Source organism: Manacus vitellinus, unplaced genomic scaffold (assembly GCF_001715985.3).
Source record: "Manacus vitellinus isolate BGI_N305 unplaced genomic scaffold, ASM171598v3 scaffold_32_pilon, whole genome shotgun sequence".
Classification (NCBI taxonomy): domain Eukaryota; kingdom Metazoa; phylum Chordata; class Aves; order Passeriformes; family Pipridae; genus Manacus; species Manacus vitellinus.
This window is the reverse complement of record NW_021940460.1, coordinates 8,993,172-9,008,748: the sequence shown is the minus strand read 5'-3', so window position 1 is coordinate 9,008,748 and position 15,577 is coordinate 8,993,172. Positions and strand designations below refer to the sequence as shown.

General features: G+C 39.6%; 1 protein-coding gene across 1 annotated transcript in view; it reads right to left on the bottom strand.

The window, feature by feature from the left end:
* The window catches only part of BRIP1 (BRCA1 interacting protein C-terminal helicase 1), a 96,364-nt gene that overhangs the window by 29,491 nt on the left and 51,296 nt on the right, over positions 1 to 15,577 (bottom strand). Inside the window, exons 22-25 of the mRNA XM_018076825.3 lie at positions 14,649 to 14,722; positions 14,055 to 14,133; positions 12,329 to 12,550; positions 10,874 to 11,031 (exon numbers count right to left, since the gene is read on the bottom strand). Of these exons, the coding sequence (XP_017932314.2) occupies positions 10,874 to 11,031; positions 12,329 to 12,550; positions 14,055 to 14,133; positions 14,649 to 14,722 (533 nt within the window). The remainder of the gene's footprint in view (positions 1 to 10,873; positions 11,032 to 12,328; positions 12,551 to 14,054; positions 14,134 to 14,648; positions 14,723 to 15,577) is intronic.

Below are 15,577 nucleotides of genomic sequence, written 5' to 3'. Positions count from 1 at the left end.
GGTAAACTCAACCCAACATTTGGAAATCAGAGAAATGACTCCTTGGGGCACAAAATACCTCCAGGGCCAGGGAAATGGATGAATCCATGAGGTTCCAAGCCTGTGTCTATCCCAGGAGCAAACTGATTATTCACTCACACAGAGATTAAACATTGGTATAAATTCCTCTGTCAGGGTATCCAACAGTTTTAATGGAAGCCAGTGTCAAACAAGGGAGATTTCACTGACTCAGCTGGATAAACTTCCAGACCAAGGGCAAATCTGTATTATTGACAAGCCCCTCTTTGACTTGTCCCCTTTGATTACCCACCCTAGCCAGGGTGAGTATTTCTGACCTAAAAACTGAAATACAAACTGTGCAGAAAGAGATTTTACAAGAGACACCACAGAACAAAGTGCAGGAGATAACACAAGTAAAACATTCCACCCTCTTGAAGAGAAAATTGGCTCTGACTCGTTCCCTGAAGGTGACACCCATAACAAAACCCGAAGCAACAAGTGGTTTGTATTTGGGCTCTGTTTTATCAGCTGAGAGTTGAAATCCAGCTGTAAGAAAGGCAACGTTCTGCTTCTATTCCTGGCACTTCTCCTGTTACTTCGCATGACTTTCAAAGCAACCAAACAGTGGGGGAAATAAATTAATAAAAGTTAAAGTGCTGCTCATTAACATTCAGACATCTGCCTTCACCAACCCACCCAAAGCAAAGCTGGGCCCTTAATCCCAGGGGATCATGTGGCCAGCAGACTGTGGGGGAATGCAAGGAGTGTTTTGGCTACAGCACTTAATTCTTTTCAGGGAATAAATACATTTGCCGAAACAAGTAATGCAAAACACACGTACTCCTTGCCAAATTCCCCAAGTGCCTCCTCTTCTTTTCCCCAGCCTGCCTTCAATGGACAAAGATTTCAATTCCACGGCCTTTTCCAGCTAATTAAGAGGATGTGCCAGTTCTTTACCACTGGGGTCCAGATCTGTTTCTCTTCAACAAACTCTATTCTTCAATAAAATTTATACTGCAAGTACAGTATGAGCAGACTGACTTTATACAATGGCTCTCACGTTTATGGCACGAGAAAAACATTTTTTCTATTAGTATAAATTCTAATGGCTCATTTTGAACCAGTAAAAGAAGGGTTTAGCTGTGTTGATGAACTTACATATACACTATGGATTCAGCTTTTAAAGGCAGAAGTGGATCAGAAAAACCAAACCCAATCATCCCTCAGCCTGTGGCTTTATGAGCTACAATAAAAATATCCTTTATTTATTTTATTTTCCCACCCATAAATAGGGCAGGAGGTTAAAATTTGGCATGATTGGTCTGCATCAAGCAAATCAGGACTTTGTGCAGTGATAAAAGAGATGGCAATAGTTTGAGAGATAACAAGGCCTGCTTGTGTCCCAGAAGAATGAGGTGTAAGCTCTTGGTAGGGTGGTTCAAACAAAATAACATTTACTCCAAAAAAAACCCCACCCCAAACTACTCTGTGAGCTGCATATTTCTTACTTGAAAAAAAGAAAGTACAGTACTATCATGGCTTACTACGATTTCTCAGATGATTTCCAAATGTTTCATTACTGCAGAGCATGGGATACAATTTCTGGTCCAGATGCTTAAAAGAACAAATCTAACAAAGAAACTTAATCTGAGCTAGACTTGGCAAATTTTCCAGAAAATTAAAAAAAAAAAAAAGGGAAAAAAAAAAAGAAATCAAATGATGTTTTGGAAGCTGCTCAAACAAAAGCCAAAATGGAAATATGCCTCTTTCAACCATACCCTGGGCTGCTGTTAAAAATAAGAGGGACACTTGGAGTTTCCACAAGTGTGAAGTGCAGCTGAGGTTTATAAAATAGAAAACTTCGATGTCAGAACTGCCCAAGAGCAGTTCTTGACTTTTCTCTTAAGCTCAACCCACCATTTCCTACACTGTATTAACAACAACAAAAAAATTAGTCTTACATATACATGGAAGATTCTGATAAGAAGATCAATTAGAAGGAAAACATTCATTATTTTTCAATTATTATGTCTTTAAAAATAACCCATGGAAGCCTGGAAATGGCAGAAGACTGACACAAGTCCCCTGAGCCATAATTCAGACTGATGTATAAACTTGAACCACTTCAAAGCACCTGATGATGATGATGAAACTTTATACAGAAGTTTTTCCCACCTCTGTAGTGGGAAACTGTAGGAGAGAGAACCTAAATCTGCAGGATTTACAGGAATTCAGAAGTGCTGAGGTATTGCTTTATCTGAGAACCTTCCTCCTCCCCTGTAGAAAGACAAGGCTAAACCTTTGTACAGCCACACATCTATCTATAAACACCAGGAAAACTTGAAATCTTAGCCAATTCTTTTTATTATTATTATTATTGTTATTTCAAGCCATTCAGAGAGGAGAAAGAACCAAACCTATCCTTGGCTTCACTCACTTCAGGGAAACCATTTGGCCAAACGTTTGTGTTTCATCAGGAGGAAGAAACTCTGAACTTAAACAATAAAAATAACCGATCCCATACACAAATTACATATGGAAGAATGGTGGTAATTGTCTGTCTTTCCACCCCCCCCCCTTATATTATTGCTGTATGGTTGTAATTTAAGAGCCAGAGGAGTTCCCAAAGCAGAATTGCTCCACTGAGCAAGCTGGGTGTAAGTACTCCAGGGAGTATCCCTGCTCCCTGCATTCCACAGGCTAAGTGGAGTTTAATTATGCAAATGCTAGAACAGCATAGTCACATCACAGAAATCAATTCTATCCTAATTTCCTAGCAATTCTGGCTCACAGAACCCAGAATGGGAGGAAGGAAACATCTGCAACAAATCTGATTCTTCTATTCTGCTGCAGCCACTTGGCTCTCGGGGTGTGAAAAAGGGCTCTCACTCAGTAAAGCTGCTGTCCAACCACTTGAAAGCACAAACTCACTTGGAGAGGAAAAGTTAAATTGCAAAAATGTTCTTACCTTGATTGGGGATTTCTAATGGCACAGAAATTTATAAGAAAGGAGAGTTCAGTATATTAAAATTTATGATGAGAAGTTTAGATGTTTTAACTACTTTGGTTATATTTTAATTATGTAACGAGATACAATTTTAAAAAAGACCTTGCCATAACAATTAATAAGAGACATTTAGACTCCTGTCAAAGAATTGTGGAGCTTTTCATTTCCCTGTGCATGACTGGGATGCTGGTTTGAATTCACACCCACAATGGCCACGACATTTCCCAGAGTGATAACAAAGAGGGGTTTTGTTACCCTGCTGGAGGGGTCAGTGGCAGCTGCACTCTGTGCCTGCCACAATCAGGATAAAATACTGGCCTGCAACAATGGCTGCTCATTGGGATATAAAACAATTGGAATGCTGAAGCTGGAATTTCAGCAGTTGCTACTGGACATTTTCCATAACTTTGAAGCATCAGCTATCAGTGCACTAACTTTGTGCTTCTTCACATCCCTGATCTCATTTTAGTGATACAAAACATTTGGACCCCAAATCAGATGCCTGAAATAAGCCAGTGTAAAAATAATCCCACAAAAATGGCACTATTCTTAATCCAAACCATCCCAGAGATGCCTTTTGCAAGGCAGACTCTCCAAGAGTTGCCCTCATGGAGCAGAGGGACTGAAGCCCAGAGAGAGCCAGGACAGGGGAAGGACAGAACCTTTCCATCTGCAACGATACCTGAGTTTATTTAAACCAAACTTGACTCTCTTCTTGCAGCAGGAGGCAAGTAAAATGATTGCATTTTGTCACTCACAGCTTCAGTGAGCTCTGGCCTTGCCTGATGAAAGATCACTTGATTATCAGCACCAGACAGACAATGAATCACAGTGCTGGGACTGTCTCAGCACTTTAAAAAAATATTAATATATGTTGGGCAAGCCTAAAACTAATTTTGCTTCCTGTATTTATATCTCTAAAAAATATTCAAAGAAATAATATGTATTTTAAAGCAAATTTCAATATAGTGGAATTCAAATAAGGCTGACATCTAACTTCAGAATGCCAGCATGAGAAGGGAGGGAGGAGATGAATCAGTGCTTCATTTATGTTATTTCTGTATTAAAAAAAAAAGACTACATAAAGTGGCTTTGGCAGTCCAGCCTTGAATTTAAAAAATAATTAGCTGATGATCCCCAAACCTTTCCTTCTGTGCTGACACAGGTTTGCTCAGAAGACATTTTGCAGCAGCCCCCATGGCCAGAGCTGCTTCCACACGTGCCTTCTTCCCAGACCAGTCCATGCTGGCAGTGCAGTCCTGGAGGGAGAGAGGCAGGAGATCATGGATCCAACACCACATCTAAATGGCAATAATCTGGCAGCACCAGTGATAAAAACTCTCCTCACCAACAAGACCATCCTGTTGTGTCAGATGCTGCAGATAAACCTGCAATCCTCAGGGGAAGCCACACACAACTTGTCTCTGAATCAGACAAAGGAGGAAAGATAAACTTCCAGGTGGGAAAGATAAGAAGTTATTACATTTACTGGCTTGCCCCCAAGCACTGTCCCTCTTGTCTGGGTTGCACCTCTGCTGAGCAGCTTTTTGAGCTGTGTCTGACACCTCCTGACACAGGGCCAGCTCTGCCAGGGGACACCAACACGGCTGCGCCAACCCACGGAAAACTGGCACGTCCATCCACCCTCCTGAGGACACCTCACAGGCATTAATCCATGGTTAATGACAATTAAACTGTGGGAAGAGAGGAATGGCACTGTTAAATGTTACAGACTGAGTGAGGACTATCATGTGAATATCAGAAAAAAAATAATGGATTTGATGATTTCGGGGTCAGCTTCGTTCCTGTCTTGGGTTTAAGGGGCAATACCCTCCTTAACTAGTTAGTAGCTGCTCAAGAGTTGCCCCTTCTTGTCAGTGACTGTGTAAACATGCATTTGTAGAGGAAAACTCTTAGGTATCTGGTACTACAATTCAAGAGAAGGAAAATTCATATCTTAAAAACAAGACATCAAAAGCCCCAGTAACTGCAAGACAGCACTCAGAGGTTGATGTGCATTCCTCGCTAGTAGCTGCTCAAGAGTTGCCCCTTCTTGTCAGTGACTGTGTAAACATGCATTTGTAGAGGAAAACTCTTAGGTATCTGGTACTACAATTCAAGAGAAGGAAAATTCATATCTTAAAAACAAGACATCAAAAGCCCCAGTAACTGCAAGACAGCACTCAGAGGTTGATGTGCATTCCTCGCTAAATAGGATTTAGTTTCACTTAAATATAGATCTCCAGGAATTAAATAAAGAATAAAATCTTCAGTCCCTGACACCTAGAGCTTCCAGCCTTACCAAAGAACAGTGTAAGCAGGGGGGTGATGATAAACACATGGAAGATTCTGGAATGACAAACACTGGGACCGTCGAGGCATTTACTGAAACACTGTTTAGCTTCTTGCCACAGTTATAAACTCATTTTTTCTTCCTCAGTAAGGCTGTACCTCCAGCAAACAACAACATTCCCGGAGAGCTGAAAGCAGCACTGATCCCAGCAAGGATCTCCTCGTGGAGACAGCAGGAATGAACACCTTGTGGCCAAGGGAAAATACCCACATTCAGTGTCAAGCACAAGGAAAGCAATTCAGACAGATAATTCCTGGGAGACCACTGATTCTGGCACCAGCAGAAAGGAGCAACAAGAAAAACCTTTTCCAAAGTCATCCCTGGCTTCTCCCTTCTGACAGCGTCCATTGACTCCTGGAAAATATTTAATGCATTGACACAAACTCAGCTGAGTTCCCATATTCCCTGGAAATTCTTAACTATCCTTATGCTCAAGAGTTGGTGTGGTGGGGGTGTGGACTTTCATGTGGAATATAATCACACACTGGAAATAACACAGATTAGATTTAAATTCATTAATTAAATATACAGAGCAGAAAATGTCATTTCATAGGGACAAGGAAACATGGATTGTAAGGGAAAATTGTCAAAAAAAATTGAACATTTCAGTGTCAAACTGTTGTGGACACAAGTGCTTTGCAGCCTGATTTGACAATTAGCTGCAATGCTTTGAGTGCTGTTAGAAAAGGGAGTTTATATGCCCTGGGATTCTATTACAAGCACACACATCAGTGTGCAATATTATCACTGACAATTCAGAAAGCATTTATTAAAAATTACAATCATCATGTTCCCAGAACCTCTGCAAAAACAGTGCAGCTGTGCCTGTTCACAGCAATATATTCCCTGCCATTTCAAATAATCCAAGGAAATACTTATTTCTGCAATGCCACACCAACTATTTTCAATTTATATCAGTCAAGTGATTTATCAAGTCGACATCCCCGTGCCCAGCAGTGAACAGTGCAGTAAAGAGAATTTGGTCTCTGCAGAACAATTCCATTTTGATTTTTGGGACTGTAATATAGGTCTGTCCTTCAGAAATGCTCAGTAATGATCTATTCTCTATGAAATGTTTAAGGAATGTTTTATAGCTCGCACGCTCCATTTCTTTCCACTTGAATTGTACGAAGCCACCTCCACATTTAGCTGGTGGTATCAGCTGACACAAGCAACTATTTAACATCAACCAAATGCAGTCAGACTCTCAAATTATTGAATGTAAGTAATGTCAGCTGAAGGTTATTATCCTCCTAACCCTCCAAGGTATCTGTTTCCACGCTCATATATAATAAATAATTGCCAGTCACAAACACTTTGCCTCACCAAGAGCCACTGTCAACAGAAGCAACCTCAGGAAAACTGGAGCTGATGCCACGCTTTTCGTGGCATCTTTTGGACAACAGAGCTTCGGGTCCAAGATCTGACCACTCACAATTTCTAAACCAGATTACGAAGCTAAATCCACGCAAACCCTTAATGGATCAGGATTTTATTTCGAGCGCCGCAAAAACTTCGGCTGTGGCCAAGTCTTATCAGCTACGGTGGCAGACAGATTACAGGAGACGTGCCACGGATCAGGAGGAGGCACCACCAGCTTAAACCAATTACACACTTAGCACCAAGTTGTCAAACTGCAGACGGATGCCAAATCCTAACATGTCGTTTCCATCGTGCTCCTAAATTTTCAGGAGAATTATAGTGAATAAAGAGTCTGTACAGAGGGAGAAATAAAGCTGGGGAACGTGGGGGAGAGAGCAGTGTTTGGACACACACAAAATTTGGGTGGTGTGTAAATAAGGAATCCACACCAGCTCAAGCTTTACCATTGCACAACCTCCTGGGTTTTTTACCAGAAGTGCCCAGTTCAAACTCCCCTCTATCTATTCATGGGCAGACAGATCTATTAAATTATTTGCCAGCTGGGAGTCATTTCTTTTACAATAAGCAGCGTAGTGAGAGGTAACTACAAAGCAATCCAGACCTGTCCTAATTACTCCTTCCAGGCAGGAAAATGTGTGATAAAATGCAGGTTTTGTGACTCCCTTCCTCTGGTTTCCTTGCTTCAGCACCGTTAACCTGTAGCTTCTGATGGCCTTCTACAGTGCTCTTAAACCATATGAAAAACATCTCGCCAGACAATCACTGTACAATTTAAGGCACATAATTAGCAATTATTTCATGCACACTTCACAATAATAATCTAAGGGAAAGAAACATTAATGAGCTACTTCTGGTGCCTGCTCTGTGTACTGTGTTTGCATAATAATGAGCTCCAATCTGCTGGAAAACACATAATTAATAAGGTCGTCATTTTTGCCTAATGATGCTTAATACAGTTTTAGCAATCTGGCCGAGACAAAAGACGGGCACTCAGACATAGCCGATTATGCATTCGCGTGGCAGCTGAAATCTTTATTAAACAGAATGATGATGAATCTGATTACCATGGAATAACAAATATACAGTCTGGGACGGGGCCCTGGCACCTCCCGCCCCGCTCCGGCCACTCCGGGGCTTTACCCAGATTGAGGTCAGACTGGAATTCCCCATAGGCGCATTAAGATAAAAGTTTGCCAAATGTGGCAACATGATGAACAAAACAATATCCTGTTATATAAAAGCGACTGTCTCACCAGCTGACTGTCTAATCGGCAACAACTCCTTAATAAGTTTAAAATTTTAATTGTTGGTTTCAGTTCACCTTTTAGCATATGAAAGGCAGTTTATTCCATTAGCTAAAGCACCCCCAGGCCCCCGCGGCTGTGGCAGCAAAATATTTCCTCTAATTCCAAAGTGGTGTCTGCCAGTTCACAGAGACAACTGCAAACAGGAATATAAAATTATTTACCTTATCTTATGCAATATAAAAAATAACATGTATGCCACTGATATAAAAGCAGTTCATTACATTATTAAAGTACCCCGAAGCCCCTGTGTTTATGGCATCAAAATATTCTCTTTAATCCCAAAGTACTGTCTCCTGTTCCATTTCACAGAGACAACTGCAAACAGGAATATAAAATTATTTACCTTTTCTTATGCAATATAAAAAATAACATTGTATGCCACTGATATAAAAGCAGTTCATTACATTATTATAGCACTCCGAAGCCCCCATATTTATGGCATCAAAATATTCTCTTTAATTCCAAAGTACTGTCTCCTGTTCCATTTCACAGAGACAACTGCAAACAGGGGTATAAAATTAGTGTAAGGAATATATAAAATAATGTTAATTTATATGTCACTCATACAAGAGGCAGTTTGTTACATCAGCTGAGCTGGATCTTCAAGCATCAAGTCCCTGCATTTATGGCATCAAAATATTGTCTCTAATTCCAAAGTACCATCTTTTACTGCATTTCACAAAGACAACTGCAAATGGGAGTGTAAAATTATTTAGGTTGTTTTAAGGAATATACTAAATAGCATTAATTTATATGCCACTGATATGAAAGACAGTTTATTCCATTAGGTAAAGCACCCTCAGTCCCCTGTGTTTGTGGCAGCAAAATATTTCCTCTAATTCCAAAGTCCTGTTTTCTAATGCATTTCACAGAGACAACTGCAAACAGGAATGCAAAATTATTTTAAGGAATATAAAAAATAACATCAATTTATGTGCCACTGATATAAAAGACAGTTTATTCCATTAGCTGAGCTACATCTTAAAGCACCCCAAGTCCCCTACATGTAGGATACTAGAATATTCCCTCTAATTCCAAAGTACTGTTTTCTATTCCATTTCACAAAGACAACTGCAAAGAGGAACATAAAATTCTTTTGAGGAATATAAAAGTACCATGAATTTCTCTGCCACTGATGCCACATAAAGTCTGGATAAGTTAATGGAGGTTTCTAGGTCAGTGGGAAACACATGATGCAATTGGATGGGGAGAAATGTAGCAGCCAATTTAAAAATCTGATTTTCAATATAAATAATTGACAGGAAAAGCAGGTTAAAAAACATACAGAATGTAATTTGTTAATCCCACTTTAAATTTAAATCATGAACGTGGTGTTGCCTCTTTAAATGATGCCAAAAGGAAATAAGAGATATTAGAACCCAGGGATTCTTTTTGAAGCTTGCTTTGCTGCAGCAGTGTGATTTCCATCAAATGAACAATTCCTTGCCTTCCAGAACCAACTGCACTTGATTTACAGACAGCACATGACAGGAAGTAATTTGAGATGACACACGATACCTCCTGACAGTGTCTGTGGTTTAACACAGGGGAGGCAGCAGCATAAACCAGAATGTTGATTTTATCTCCACATATACATTGGATCTTGTGTTCAGGAGTGTAGAACTGGGAGCTAAGGCTGCCTGAATCACAGCTCCTTCCCTTTAATGCAGATGTGTTTGCTCTGGGATATGATAGCATGCAATAAATCAGCATTTTTAACTCCTTTGACTCGTTCTGTGTGTCTTCAATTACATGGATATATTCTCAATTACATGAATTTATTCCCAGTTACACCAGGTTTAAAGCAAAGAGATGATAAAATTAAAGCTACTATCATTCATCTTCATCCTGCCTTCAGAAATAAATAACTGTATTTCCACACACAAAATAGAAAAGAAAACAAACAAAAATTAGTTTCTTTCCTCAACCCCCAGCTTTCATCATACCTCAGGGGATCCCTTTATTTCATGTTCTGCCAGTATAAATTCCCTCAGTGCAACGTTTCAGAATCTCTGATACAAAATGAACGTTAAAAACGCCATGAAATTTTAGTGGTAACGTTTGAAATGCCAAAAATTCGTGGCAAATAATGGCTCTTAACCTTTGTGCCACCATCACACTGCATTTCAAAGAGCTTGGACAGTTCATAATAACACAGACCTAAACATAAAGATCACAGTCAGTTTTTGGCAAAGATTTAGTCTCAAATAGTTCAATTCTATTTATATGCAGATATAAATGAAGGGAAATGCAAAGGTGTCCTGGACTCACCTGCACAGCTCCCTCAGGATGGAGCCTCACCTCCTGTGCTCTGAGAGTACAATAAAAATAGAGTTTTCTCATCTACATTTCCAAGTGTTCTACTGAGAATTTAGTTTGCTAACACTGCTGGAAATACAATATGCATAAATAAATCTCTTCCTGTTGACTCTTGAGACCTTGTCCACGTTCATCCATCAGGAGCTGATTGACTTCTTTTTTTTAGTGCCAAAAATAACTTAAAACTACATGTCTGAAAATTCAAGTCTACAGAGTTGTGCAAGTATGATTTGTTCTGGTTTTCCTTTTCATGGATGGCTGCTGTTTTCCTGCCTCTTTTCATAAGACACTGAACCAAATTAGTTAGAGACAATTACAAATACATTGAGTGACCTGAACTCAGCTCTTCACTTAAATCTCTGTGGTAGAAACGAGGTGAATCACATCAAATTTGTCCAGATAAAAAGTGTTCATTCTACCTTTTACAGAAACGGTATTTTAATATTTATTACACAAATCTTTCAGTGATCATTTCAATATACAAAATGAACTGATTTGACTTACCCATGACTGCACTTTATTACTGAAATGAGTAACCTCAGCTCCTACCAAAGGACATGGAGAACTGGCCTGAGTGACACAGCTCCTGCATTGTAAGTAACTTGTCAGAGAACATTCCTTCTCATCCCAAAGAGCATTTAAAGATAAACTGCCATGCAAGTCTTTCAAAGAGAAAGAAAAAGTGCTTTACAGAGGGCATCAGGAGAGATTTTAAAACAGATCAAAGTCACAGTTCACATTTCAAAATGTCACGTTCTGGTTTTGCCAGAGAAGGAGATGGCAAAGAATGCTCAGGAATCCCTGGGGATTTGGGAACTCCTGGAAAGGAGCCCTTGTGGCAAAATCACATATTATTGACTGTGCCATCCAAACAACACTGGATGGCAACAGAAGTGGCCACATGTGAACTAAAGCAAGTTCTTCCCTGTTGTCACCTGGAGAACCAAAGGGTTCCACATCTCATTTCCCACCAAACCCATCCCCTCTGCAGAGCTCTGCTCCAACCACGGGGTAAACACCCCAATTCAGGCACTTTAACTGGTTATGAGAAATGTGAAGGATTCTGCTCCCATTATCCTCCTCTGTTTCACCAGAACACTGCAGAAGGACCCCAGAAATTTGGGAGGGAAAACTGCTGCTGATCTTCAGTGTTTGGTTAAATGTGCAGAGTCCACAGAGCTTTGAGCCTCTCAAGGGAGAAAAATCTCACCATCATCTTCCCAAAAGTCAAAGGGGAGAGGTGTCAGCGTTGTGAATGGCCCAGTTCAGAGAAAACAATGATATATAATTTACTTTCTTGGCCAAGTACCACTGTCAGAAGTTCCAACTTCTGTATTTCCAGTCTCCTGACAAAACCCACTGACTCACATGTTTCTCTGTCATGTTTATTGGCTTTCTAGCCAAATATTGTGCCTTGGAGATTAAGACTCAGCTTCCTTACCCCATAAAATAGCCAAACTTCTTCTCCTAAGCTTAAACCAATCATCCTCATTTATCTCAGATCAAAGACCTGGGTTACAGTTGTCATTACCATCTATCAGCATGGCAGGATCACTTCTATGCTTATTTCAAGTATTTCCTGGAGTTTCAGAAACATTCACAATCCTTGGCAAAAGGACTCAAAAACACCAGAATCTTGAGAGATTTGGTATTTTCATTTAGGAAAAAAAAAATCACTTGTTTTAGAAGCAAAATGTTCCTTTTAAAAAGCTGTGAAAAGGAAGGATATCCTTGAAGGAGAAAAGGCATTTTATTCACATCCAGTAAAGAATTGTTGGAGATTGGATTTCCTTCAAACTCACAGAAATTTAATAGGAACAAAGGAAAGGTGTGGAAGTTCAGGAACAATGGAGACTCAACCACCAAACAAATTATTGTTAAACTAAATATCTCTTCAAAGAGGTACTGAAGGACTTGACAAATGTTAGCTGGTATTTATCAGGAATCAGAAAGATTTACCTTCACTTTTCACTGGCATCTGATAAACCTTCAAAGTTTCCTTCAGACAACTCAGACTTGCAGCATCTGAGATGACCAACATCACATTATCATCTTCTGCAGTGGCATCTACCTTACACATACAACTCCTAATGGATCCTTTACTTCTTACACTGGGATTTCTGAAGAGTTTCCAGATTGTCTGCACTTCACTATTACTGTAGCAAGCTTTTCTCAAAATTCCTGTAATTTAAAAAGTGGGGTGTAAGAGCTCTGTGCACACATGGCTTTGAATACAGCACTGTTCCACCACGCTGCAAACTTTCCACATTTACAAGATGGGAATTTAGGCCCTGGTCCAATACCCACTGCAGGCACTGAAAAGACTTCTATTGCTGTAAATGGACCTTGGAAGGAGGCCTTCTTTAAAATTTTTTAATGTGTCCAAAATTTACTTTGCAACAGATAATTTTCCCCTTGTTATTACTCCCAAATCGACTGGTGAGTTTGAATCAACTTTGAATAAAGCCAGTATTTTTTCATTTTCAGATTTTTTTTTTAGCTTTCCTCAATCAACTGAGGATTCAGATTCATCTGAGGTTCAGTTTAAACAACATAAAACTTCTCCCTGACAAGGGACACCCTGGTAACTGGGGGCATTCATGGACCTCGGGGATTCAGAGCAGTGATTCTGTGTCACAGGTTCCACCCCAAACTGCAAAGACAAAGCTGATAAATTCACATTAAGGAAATGAATGAAAGTCTACTGATGAGATCACACAAGGGCATCAATGCACATCTTCAATATCATGTCTAACACCTCCTAAAAATGCAGCTCTCTGGCTTTCTGTCCAGGGCATGAGATGTACTGACAAGGCACACAAAAGGAAATTTTCTTCTTACCCTCACATTTGTAAAACCCAAGCCCAGTTAAATCCTCACTAAATTCTCTTTTATGCCTTGTTTAAGTGTATTAAGCATCTCCATCTAATTGTTCCTGCATGTAACCCAGGAGAACATGTTGTAATTAGGTCATTACCACACGTGGCCCAGGAACCTGAAGTAACAGAGTTGTTATTACCATTACCAGCCTTTAGACCTTCCCAAATTAAAGTGCCTCACAAAACCACCATTTCCAAAGGCATCTAATCCCCATTTCATGTCAACCAAGGACTGAAGACCAGAATTAACACAAGGCAGGTTACCCAGTGTAATCACATGGCTTTTCAGTGAGACTTTGGATGGTTTCACCAAAATATGTAGCAGATTCCCAGAGTTACTATGCCAAGATATTACCAAGCTTCTCACAGCAACTAGTAGCAAATTAACACCTAATCCTGAGAAGGAACAGCCCCAATGAATGGGCCACTTTGTTACAAATCATCTCTTTCAGCCTCCCATAATGCCAGGAGGAGCTGCCTTCAGTTTACTCTTAAATAAAGAGATGCCCACTGTGACTGCAGACAGGTCAGTGTGGCAGCACCACTGAACCAGGCAACAGAAAACGGGCAGAAAAAGTACCTGCTTTAAATAGTTGTTCTTGTGACCACTCCCTCTTTCTCCCCCCCCCAAAAAAAAAGACTTTCTGCAGGTCTTCAGTGCATTTCTAATGTGCATTTATCCAGTTACCAAATCCAGTTATTCTAAAATATCCCTCCAGGATTCAAAACTGTGGAAGTAAAAAGGTGGATCAGAAATCCTATCAGAAGTCCCAACCTGAAACACTTGACTGTTCCCTGGATCTTACCCTCTGCTTTGGGCAGTATTTCAGCTCCACAGACAATGCAATAAAGTCCTTTCTTGCAAGGCTGGTTTTGTGTTTCCTTCTAACAAGGAAAAATACACAAATGCATGTAAATTCTAGTTTGGGTACAGTAACCACTCAAGATGGAAGCATTTCAATATAAATACAATTAAATATGTCAAAACTGCTTCATAGAAACACACTACTTGAAATACTCAAAGAAATCTCTTTGAATCTATCATTTAAACTAGATAATAATTAAAATACACACCCTGCTCAAAATGCTTCACCTCACTAAATAGAAACACTGTCACACAAAATATGAGGTGTTTTATAAGTCTGTAACGCTCCAGGCTATCAATTTGTTTGGAATTTTGCATAGGATGAGAGGTGCCCTTGTGCTTCCCAGGAGAAACAAAGGTATCTATTGAGTGTGTAAATAGAGACCTACAGGAAACCAGGCAGCTCATGAAGAAACTGCTTCACCTGTATTATTTCACTGAAGATATTATATAATAAATCATTCTTATCTCCCCTGCACCTTCACATTGAACAGCAGCCCCTTGGAGCAGGTCCTTTATCCCATCTCTGGGGTACCTTTCTGTCCCAGCTGGAGCCACTTTTCCTAACTGGAGCTTTTCTTCTCCTGCATTTCCTCTGAATTTTCAAGCCTTAAATAAATCCAAGATTTTATTATTATTATTTTAGGCAGCAGAGATTATACCTCACTATGATATCAGAGTATGAGAGGAATTTTCAATCATTTTTTATAGATTTGAGCAGTTCAAATAAATAATTCCAGGAAAGTTAGTACATTGACTTCCCTTCTCTTTGCAGGCTGGGCAGCCTTTAATTCTGGGAATCACCATAAATATATTAACTATAAAGGACATTCTTACCACTAACACACTAGTTATTAGATATAAAGACAAATTAGGAGTGAATTTACAGTTTTTATGACAAAAGAAAGAGTCCACCCATTACCCCTCAAACCCAGCAGTAATATAATGGATTATTTTCCATCAGTTGTCCCAGGATTTGAGTTTTTTTGTGGATAGAAATTTGTCAAGAAAACTTAGTATCTGGTAGGACAAATGCTGATATTTCATATTTTAAAAAATAACAGTTAAGGAGAAATTTGCTATAAAATGTATTTATAAATTATTGTGAAGTATCTGACACACAACAGGTCTTGTCTTAAAGGATTTCTAATCAAAGTAAGATGCAACACAAGATCAAGAAAGGAACAATCTGCTCCAGATAAGGAAAGGGAGATGGATTTTCTTTTTTTTTTTTTTTTAAATGTTAAGGATTTAAAGACAGACAAATCTTCTGGAAGACAAAGAAGAGGCAAAGGGCCCTGGGCTGAGCAGACAGGCCCAGAGCTTAAGTGATTTCTGTTCTCTAGTTAGACACACACGAATGTGAAAAGTGCTTTGGGACAGAAGATTTGGTCTAAGAAAACTGAGCTTTAAAGACTCCTGAGGATCAAATCCATGAACTCTTGGAGTGTGGCTGCAACCACC